Source organism: Lontra canadensis, unplaced genomic scaffold, assembly GCF_010015895.1.
Source record: "Lontra canadensis isolate GAN:19392208 unplaced genomic scaffold, GSC_riverotter_1.0 scaffold66, whole genome shotgun sequence".
Lineage (NCBI taxonomy): Eukaryota > Metazoa > Chordata > Mammalia > Carnivora > Mustelidae > Lontra > Lontra canadensis.
In genome coordinates, this window is record NW_022631060.1 from 11,318,802 (window position 1) to 11,328,793 (window position 9,992).

General features: G+C 61.1%; 1 protein-coding gene across 1 annotated transcript; it reads left to right on the plus strand.

Moving 5' to 3' along the window:
• The first annotated feature begins 61 nt into the window (after positions 1-61).
• Positions 62-2,220, plus strand: CEND1 (cell cycle exit and neuronal differentiation 1). The gene is made up of 2 exons (XM_032879838.1): positions 62-180; positions 1,533-2,220. The coding sequence occupies exon 2, from the start codon at positions 1,631-1,633 to the stop codon at positions 2,078-2,080; it is 450 nt and encodes a 149-aa protein (XP_032735729.1). The 5' UTR covers positions 62-180; positions 1,533-1,630; the 3' UTR covers positions 2,081-2,220.
• The last annotated feature ends 7,772 nt before the right edge of the window (positions 2,221-9,992 follow it).

The following is a 9,992-nucleotide window of genomic DNA, read 5'->3' on the forward strand; positions in this document are numbered from 1 at the left end:
TCCCGGATGGCCGAAGGGGGCGGTGCTGGTGGTGATGTGGCCCCGCCTCCTGGGCTTGCGGCGCCGAGAACAGGGCATTGTGGGAAACTCCCAGTCCCCGCAGCCGCCGCCACAGCCGCCGCCCGCCCTGGTCCCGTGGAGAGCGCGCAGCGCCGAGGTGGGAGCGCCGGGAGCAGCAGCGTAAGACAGCGGGGGCTCCAGGGCCTGGGGCCGGGGGTGTGACGGGGCGGCCCCGCGGGGCGAGTGGGCGGCTCCCGCCTTGAAGGTCACTGGGGGCGCACGCTGGGCCCCCGGCTCTCTCCAGCCCAGCGGCTCCTGGGAAGGGGAGGGGGCACTGGCTGACGTCAGTGTGAACCAAAAATAACAGGGGCTTGGAGGGGGGGCGGGCAGGAGACCACCTGCCCTTTGCAAACTTGACCCCCAGCAGCCGGGTGCCCATCCAGAGCAGCAGGGATTGAGGGATTGCCGGGGCCGTGAGAAATGGGGCAGCAGCTGGGCCTGGGCCGCTCACTGGGACACCTCCGTTATGCTGTGACCTACAGGTGACCTTCAGGTGTGGTTAGTGTTCCTGGCCTGGGTGGAAAACCTGGGCCGCTGCTTCCCACATGTGCTCCCTTTCCTTGGTGGAGTGAGGGGTACTAATCCTCTCGGAGGAGACACAGACAGGGGGTGTCTAGGTCTTTAGAGAGAGATGGCTCGGGCCCAGCCCGACTCAGACATAGAAGATCTGGGCCAGGCTTTTCCTACAGTCCGGAACCCCCATCCCCTTCCCTGGCCCAGGTTTGAGGATGCTGAGGCCGACAGACATGGCATATGTCCACACCAGGCTCACACCAGGGGACCCCCCCGACACACACACCACTCTTGCCCAGAAGCGGGCACAGCCCCAGACTCAGAAAGGACTCCCTGACCTTGAACTGGAGCAGGGAAAGCTGGTCTTGGGGGTGGGTACCAGGATCTGGAGAGGGGCAGATGGCTTGCCTGGAGGCACAGGGCCTGTCACTGCCTGCCGGCCTGGCTTCTACAGCCTCCCAGGGAAACACTTGAGGTGTGCTGTACCCCAGTTCTGGCAGCCTGGGGCCTATTCTCATACCACTGACACCACGGAGCCCAGACTCTGGGTTCCTGCCCTACCCCCCCCCCACAGGGACCCAGTCCTTCCAAGCAGGTACACTCTTGGTTCTGCCCAGGCACGCCATAGCTGCCACGCCCTCCGTTGACCGCAGTGCCTCCTCTCACTGCCCTGTCCAGGGCAGATGGAAATAGCACAGGCATGGCCAGGACCATTGTGTGGATGGCTAGTCTCATGCCGCACCCCCAGCCGGTTCAGGGCCAACAGGATCTGCCTGTGTGGTTTGAGGGACTTCTCAGGGAGTGGTGGGGGACTGCTGGAGATCAAGCCCTGGGAGCACATGCTGAGCGGGGTTTTCTGGGGTGGAGGGTGGTCCAGAGGGCCTTTATGGGGACAGGATGGTAGGGAGCTAAGCAGGTGGGCTGAGTCTCTTGCCATGCCTCATTGTGTCTCTCCCCAGGCCTAGATAATGTCCAGTGGTGAGCTGTCCTGAGCCACTGAGTTCCAGCTGCCTGTCTGTCCACGCACACCCCACGTAGCCTGCCAGCACCGCCCAGCATGGAGTCCAGGGGAAAGGCGACCAGCAGCCCCAAGCCCGACACCAAGGCTCCACAGGCCGCTGCTGAGGCCAGAGCCCCACCAGCTGCAGATGGAAAGGCCCCTTCAGCTAAGCCTGGGAAGAAGGAGGCCCAAGCAGAGAAGCAGGAGCCTCCCGCAGCCCCCACACCACCAGCGGCCAAGAAGACCCCGGCCAAAGCAGACCCTACCCTTCTCAATAACCACAGTAACCTGAAGCCAGGCCCTGCGGCCCCGAGCAGCCCTGATGCCACCACGGAGCCCAAGGGCCCTGGGGATGGGGCTGAGGAGGGTGAAGCACCCAGCGGGGCCCCAGGGGGCCGAGGCCCTTGCCCCTTTGAGAACTTGACCCCCCTGCTCGTGGCTGGGGGTGTGGCTGTGGCCGCCGTAGCCCTAATTCTTGGTGTGGCCTTCCTGGCCCGGAAAAAATGATGGCTAGTGCCCAGGTGGGGGCACAGCCACTTCCTGTACAGATCTCAGGAGCCTAGTGCATGCCGAGCTCCCCCGTAGTTATCCACACATCCGTACATGCGCACCATATAGACACATAAACCCCCACACACGCAGAGGGACAGACATGCCCCCAGCCGTGGAAACCCAGCCCGCTCGCTGGCCCCCAGCACTTCCCCCTCCCAGGCTCTGGGGTTTACCGTGCAGCACAGGAGGAGCCATAGCACGGGGAAGAGGTCTTTGCTGTGGCCAGGGTACTGGGGGGCAGGGGGAAGAGAGGACCTTGAGTATGGCCCGCCCGCCTGTGCGTGCCAGCCAGTTCCCAGTGGCCGCAGGGGTCCCATGCGCTTCCTGGCAGACAGGGCTGGGTAGGGGTCCGGGATGGGCCCTGACGAGGGCCCAGCCCATGTGGGGACATTAAAGGGTATGGCTGTTTCACTCTCCCCATTTCTGCTCTTTGTTTGTAGCTGGGCAGGGGTGGGGGGCCCATGTGGGTAGGGCCGGGGCAATGGGGTGACCTGAACCAAGCCTTCACAGTGGCAGAACTTCGTGCCACCTCTGTCCACCACCTGCACCCTGGCTGGGTGGACAGACAGCGCAAAGGCTGGTCTGGGGTGTTCCCACCATTCACCTAGCTTGTGCCCCAGGGGAGCGGCCGAGGCTGGGACCACAGCACTTCCTGCCCTGGGGCAACCTAGAACCTGGCAGGGAGGCCGGGGATGGGGGCTGTGGCCAAGGAGGACCTGCCCAGCAGCTGCGCTTGTCCTGCCCCCGTAGACCGCCCCTCCCACCTCACCCAGCGCCCTTCGATTCTAACAAGCGTATAAATGCAATAACACAGAAAGGAGCTGCTTGGCGGACCCGCGTCCACTGCCCCGCTGTGGAGGTAGGGAGGGAGACTGCTGTGCAGCCCCTCCTCAGCATGGAGCCAGCTTGGCCCGCGGCACAGTGGCCGCGGGCACTGTGGGCACTGACGCGTCCTTACCTGGCCAGCCCACCCCTGGAACCCTGGGCCTGAGTGGAGGCTGAATCTGAAATAAACCGTCTTGTCTAATGGCTGGGCTGGCGTCCTCACCTCCCTGGGACGGGGAAAGGCAAGGGCTTCCTGGTGGGGTGTGGGAGGTGGTCTCATAGCCACAGCACCAGGCTTTCCAGGGAGGAAGAGGGTGCTCCAGGTGCCACCGTCCACCGCACCCCCTCCAGCCACCCCCATGCCTTTGAACCCAGACCCTGCCCCGTCCCAGACCGCCACAGCCAGGCCTTCCTGCCGGCCTGGCCCTAGATGGACTCCTACCCCCAGGCCTGGGCTGCCAGCTGCAGTGCACAGGGCAGGGCTGAGACTGGAGCAGTAAGGGCGTGGTTGTGGGGGACCTTGCTCTGGCATCTGAGGCCAGGGCGTGTCTTTCTCCATCGCTGTCATTGGTGAGCTCCCCATCTGTGCGGGGCACAGAGGAGACTGGGGAGATGGGCTTTCCTCTTGCCACCCCATAGCCCACAGCTCCCTGAGCCCACTCTGACCAGGTGACCGACTAGTCTGGTCTGCCTGCGCCCCCAGCCGTGCGCAAGGCTGTAGGGGCAGGGTCTGGAGAAGCAAGGCCCTGCTGGGCCCAGAAGTGCTCCTGTGGGCTCTGTCACTCTGGCCCCTCCTGTCCCCAGCCTCTTGTAGCTCACGTGTTGGGGGCACGCCCTTCCCTTCTTTTCCTGGTACCCACCCTCCCAGAGTGGCACACCCGCTCCCTGTACCGCATATCAGGCCCAGGCAAGTCCAGAGAAACTTCTGGGAGTGAGAAGGTCCAAAACGGGCTTGGCGGCCTTGTCCAGACACTTGCCTCCTCCGAGTCCTGGGACCTCCTCCTGACCCCCACACCACTGGCTGCTCCAGTCCCTGAGCTACCTGGCCAGAGCCTGCCACAAAAGGTGGGCTGCTGCGGGGCAGGGCAGACCTGGCCCAAGGGTCCAGCCTCCAGCCCCTTTGCCCCACAGGTGCTGGGGCTGCTGCGGTGCTCATCAGACCACCCACCCCACTCGGCTGGGCAGTCCCCTCTCCCACTGTCTCCGTTCGGTGGCTTGCATCTCAGAAACAAACCCCCTGATATTTTAGAAAATTTTTGCAGCCAGCAGAGGTGACTGTGAGGACGTGCTCTGTCATCTTCGACTGGAAGCCCAGAGCCTGGCCCTCGACACGGTCATTCCACTGGAGGTCGCCCCCTGCCCTGCCCCCGCCCCGCCTTGTTCGCCAGTTCACAGGACACTGAGCTTATTTCCAAATAGGGCAGTGATGAAAATCCTTGTAATGGCCCTTGTGCCCGGCGTCTTTAGGGTGGGCTGTGTGTGTGCTGCAAACATATCTTTGTTTGTTTTTGTTTTATTGGTTTTTGTTTTATTGCGGTAAAATACACAGAACCCAAAATTTACCACCTTAGCCACATCAAGTGCGTGGCTCAGGCACGAAGCACATTCCTGTTGTGCAGCCGTCCCCATCAACCATGTCCAGGACTTTCCAACCTCTCAAATGGAAACCGTCTCCCTGAGACACTGACCCCCATCCCTCCCTCGGCCCCGGTGCCCACCGTCCACTCTGTCCCTGCGAATCTGGAGACTCCAGGGACCCCATCTGGGTGGGATCCTGCAGTGTTTGTCCCTGTGTCCGGCCTGTTTCACTCCGCATCACGTCCCCCAGGTCCACGCGCGCTACGGCGGGCGCCCAAACGCTCTTCCTTCCCGAGGCTGCTTTATGTTCCGTCGATGGATAGACCACATTTTGTTCGCCCGCTTGTCCGTCGACAGACGTTTCGCTGCTCCCCCTTCCCACTGTGGTGAGTTGATGCTGCTGCAGACAGGGACGGGCTCCTCTCTCGAGACCGCAGGGGCTGCGTCTCACACAGCGGCGAGGGCCCCGCTCCCCCCACCCCGGGTAGGGGGGAAACATGCAGACCGTGTGAGTCCGACCACCTCTTCTGGTTGTTTCTCTCTGCACGGCTCTAATGTACTTCTTTTCACAAAGTTCCTGGCTATTTGGGCCTTGCCTTTTGTGACTCTTCTTGATGCCATTTGTCCGTTCTGCTGGACGGAGTGCCTTCTCATTCATTTGGAGGACTTCTCCGCTTGTTGTGCCTACCAAGCCTTCGTCACACTGCAGACATCTTTACCCAGCGGCTGGCTTCCCTTTTGCTCTGTTTCCTGAGCGCAGAAGTTCTAAAGTCTGAGGTCGTCACATGGACTCCCGTGCCCCTTACCGTGTGCGCTCTGGAAATCGCGGTCGGAAGGAAGGAGCTCTTCCTCCTTCCAGGCTAATATTCTTGGCATTTGCACATGTTTAGTACATGTCATGTCTCAGCCTATCTGTGGACCTTAGGTTTTGTGTGTGAATAAGCTAGAGATCCAAAGTTACTTCTTCTCCATCAGCTGGTCCAAGGGAGCCCAGGACGTCACGGTTCCCGCTGGCCTGCTGTGGCCTCCACCTCTCACTTCCCAACACAACCAGGCCTGTGCAGAGCCTGGGGTCGGCTAACACCAGCCACCTGTCAGGGTAGATTTAGGGTAGCACTTGGTGATGATCTCCTGTTTCCTTTTTTTTTTTTTTTTAAGATTATTTATTTATTTGACAGACAGAGATCACAAGTAGGCGGGGTGGGGGGGAAGGAGGCTCCCCGCTGAGCAGAGAGCCCGATGCGGGGCTCGACCCCAGGACCCCGGGATCACGACCTGAGCTGAAGGCAGAGGCTTTAACCCACTGAGCCACCCAGGCGCCCCTGTTTCTTTATTCCTGATTTCCCATGCACACTCAGCTCCTGGAATCCCCTCTTTGGGGATGTGAGACTAGCTTAACCGGGTCTCGGGGGTCCGTGTGGGGTTTGGATGCTTCCATCCCACTGTGCTCCTACACTTGAGTAGGGACCTTTCCAAAATAAGCAAACTCTTAGCGATGTCCAAGGCTGGTTTTTGTTTTTGTTTTTGAGAGAGAGAGACAAAGATACTGACATCAGGAAGGAGATGAGTGAGCAGGAAGAGGGGAGGAGAGGGGAGAGGGGATGAGGGGGAGAAGCAGGTTCCCCTCTGAGCAGGGAGCCAGATGCAGCTCTCAGTCCCAGGACGCTGAGACTGTAACCTGAGCTGAAGGGAGAGGCTTAACCCACTGAGCCACCCAGGTGCCCCTAAAAAATCTCTTTTAAAAAGTAGGTACTGGGGCGCCTGGGTGGCTCAGTGGGTTAAGCCTCTGCCTTCGGCTCAGGTCATGATCTCAGGGTCCTGGGATTGAGTCCCGCATCGGGCTCTTTGCTCTGCAAGGAGCCTGCTTCCTCCTCTCTCTCTCTCTCTTTCTCTGCCTGCCTCTCTGCCTACTTGTGATCTGTGTCTGTCAAATAAATAAATAAAATCTTAAAAAAAAAAAAAAGTAGGTACTATAGAGTGTCTGGGAGCCACGCGTCGGGCTTCCTGCTCAGGGAGGCCTGCTTCTCCCTCTTTCGCTATCTCTCTCTGTCATAAATTAACAAAATCTTAAAAAAAAAAAAAAGTACGTACTATAAATACAAATCAAATTTTCAAGGCCATCAGGAAAACTCAGGTGGGAGCATCGTGTCCTGGGACAGAGGTGTCCACCGGCTGGGCACCGTCAGAGGGACACCCTGCCCCCACCCCCACCCCCGGGCACTACAGGGACTCCCCAGAGACCTGGGCTCTGGGCCGTGGTACCAGGACCTGATGTCTTCCTGTTGCCAGGCTGTGCCACGTTGCACCACATGTGGGCTTCGGAGGGTACGGGTGGTCAAGGTTATAAGGACGCAGAAGAGGTATGTGGGGGGGGCTCCACTTCGTTTTTCTGTCTAGCACCCCTTCCCTCCCCGGAGTGTACAGTCCCTCTCTGGGGAGTCCCATCCTGGAATGCATTCTTGGCGTGACCAGGGAGTGGAGCTGGCCGCTGTCTCCAGACCCTGCCCTCCCCCACAGAGAGGGGCCTGGGGCTAAGTGGGGTCCTTTGGAACCTCTCTTCCATCATGGAGGCAGAGTGACCGATACCCCCACCGAAGGCACAGGTGGCAGAGAGCTTGGCTCTGGGGACTGACCCCAGCTGCTGCGGGCCAGTCCTGACTCCGGGATCTTCAGTGCCCACCCCCAGCTCCCCGGCTCGGGGCCTCCCTGACCTCACCCCTAGTCCCTGGGCCAGACAGGCGGAGGCTCCCTGTGTCCCAGTGGCTGTTTCTGATGCCCAGTGCCTGGACATCTTGGCCCGGTGTCTCTGGCGCAGGGAGGTCTGGTGAGGCTGTCAGAGGGTTGGTGAGCAGTGTCCACCTGCCAGCCTCAGCTCACGGTCAACTGTCGGGGCAGGACAGCAGCTCGGCCCCTGCGGTCCTGCGGAGGGTGCTGCGGTGACATCGCTGGGAACCATCCCTGGCCAGCGGGAAGAAAGGCTGAGTGTGGGTGGCCGTTGTCCCCCACCCAGCACAGTGGTACCTGGAGGTGTGTTTGAGAGGAACCCCATTCAGACACTCCTGTGGACCCTCCCACCTACGCATGGAGCCCTGTCCTAATGTCCTGGGCAGGATGCAGCCAGCCTCCCTGCCATTACCACCCCACTCCAGGTCACCAAACTGCCTGCCCACTTGGCTGACATCTTTGGGCCACACTTCGCCCTACGTGATGAAGGTGAAGGGACCCCGGTGCTCCCCGCCCACTGCCCCAGCTTCCGCAGCCCCATGCCCTTAGCGGAGGCCACCCTCTGCTGTCTGGTTCAGGGTCTGCATTAGTGCTTGGGCTCTAAGTCTCTAGATCCCACCCCCGGCCCCAGCCAAAGTGCCCAAAGCCTGAGCACTGCTGGAAAGAAGGATGCAGCTGGGCCCAGGACACGGGTACCCTGGCCAGCAGTCTGGCCAGCAGGGCTGCCCATGACACACCAGCCCTGAGAAAGAGCCCTGTCCCAAGTCTCCTGTCTGAGGTCCACCCAGCAGTCAGGCTCACCTAATGGGGGGGCACTCAGGAAGCCCTGTGAGCTTAGGGGGGTTTCTCAGAAAGGGAGCACAGGGCAAACGGTGCCCCTGGTGCCCAGGGGCTTTGAAGGACAGTTAGGAGTTCGCCAGACAAAGAGGAGCTCCAGCATTTCAGAGGGAGGAGCAAGTGGGAAGGCTCCCGGGGGGACCGGCTCAGGCACACTCTGGAAAGGAAGGTAGCAAGAGAGCTAGGGGTCCTGAGACTCTGGCAGTGCCTACTGGAAAGGCCCCCGAGAACGCCCCCCCAACCATCCTTGTTCCATCTGGAGCGATGTGCAGAGACAGGAATGAGACCATGAACCCGACTGGTGTTTGAGAACATGTCATGGGACACCCTGCACCTCATGTTTCAGGGTCCCTGAGCAAAACCAAAACCCTGGGTTCAAGGGCATCACTCCGCAGCAGCAGAGCCCTGGGGGCCCCGGCCCCAGCCCCCTCCCTGGCCCTTCCCTTCTCCTCCTGGGCAGTCACTATTGGCTGATGCCCTAGGACTCCGTGCCCACGAGCCCCACACCTCAGGGCCTCAGCTGTGACACTGGCGAGGCCCTGGGGATGGACGAAGGGGTATTGGAGGGGAAGGCCCGTTCCCCCCAGGCCTGGATCCTTCCCAGGAGATAGCCATCCAGACGTGGGCCAGGGTGCAGAGCCGTCCCTGAGGCTCTCCTGGGCTCTGCCCTGGGAGGGAGAGCTAACTGCCCACTGATCCACCTGCGGGAATCCCAATCCTGCCCAAGGCTGGGCTGCAGGAGCATCCCCCTCCTCGCCTGCCAGGGCTGAGGGGGCAGAAGGGGCAAGGGGCCAACTCAATGGAATGGGAACTCGCTCAGGCAGTGGAGAGACAAGCCAGCAGGACGGTGTGGGTAAAGAGGGCAACAGACACAGCCTCACGTCGGGGGCAGCCCTGCTAAGGGCTAACCCCAGTCACCATGACAGGGCCTCTGGCTCCCTCTCGTCCGGTCCTCATTGCCCACAGGGGCACACATAGAGAGGCAGGCCGCTGCCAGACCCGGACCAAGACCCCATACCACCACATCTGCCCCGTGGAGCCTGCCCACCTCAACTCCAGATGCCACGAGCTACCTGGACCCTCATAGCCCTGCATGTGCTGGGAGCCACTGACCCAGGCAAACGTGCTGCCCTGGACTGGGGCTGGGGTGACATACACACACAGGACATGGGCTCGGCCGTCAGCCCGCTCAGGCAGGTGGGTCCATCCTGGAAGTGTTCTGCAAGGACTTAGGTGTACAGTGGAGCGCACACTGCCTCTGAGCACAAGAGTGCACTTGTGCACGCATGCTCCCACTTGCACGCATCAGCCTCGTGGTACAGGGCCACAGCCCAGCTACCGCGTCTGTCCTCTTAGTGGCAGAGGGGAGCGGCCTGGCCTAATGAAGTTCGGTGATGCAAGAGGAGGTGGGTGTCAGGGCGGCCCCGGGGTGGTGTGGTGGGGGCTGGGCCTGCAGGATGGTCCCATGGCCCCCGCTGCAGCCTGGCATCTCCAGCCCCTGGATCCCACGAATGCCCACGTGGGGAGCCCTCCTAAACCCAGAAAGCTCTTTCTGTGGCTAGGCCTAGCCTATGACCTCAGGCTTGTGGGTCTCCATCCAAAGTCCTCCACTCACCCACACAGCTCCTGGCCCCTGTCCTAAGGCCCTACCAATGCTGGGAGCCCCAAGCTTCTACTTCACTCATAAGAGGAGGATCCTGCTGAGGTTGGGGGTTGCTGGTAGTCAGGAGCTGTGGGAGCGTGCGGCCTCGCCAGGCAGAGGACAGAGCCGGTGGTCATGGAGGTAGGAGTGCCCAGGAGAGTAGAGGTCCTTGGCCTGGCCTCGGCCACTTTGGCATTTTTTACCCATGACAAAGGTTTCTTTAGTCAGAACTGAGGCTGGCTAGACCTCGAGGAAACCCTA

Coding starts and splice junctions, on each gene's coding strand:
- CEND1 (XM_032879838.1), top strand. CDS start 1,631: ATGGAGTCCAGGGGAAAGGCGACCAGCAGCCCCAAGCCCGACACCAAG.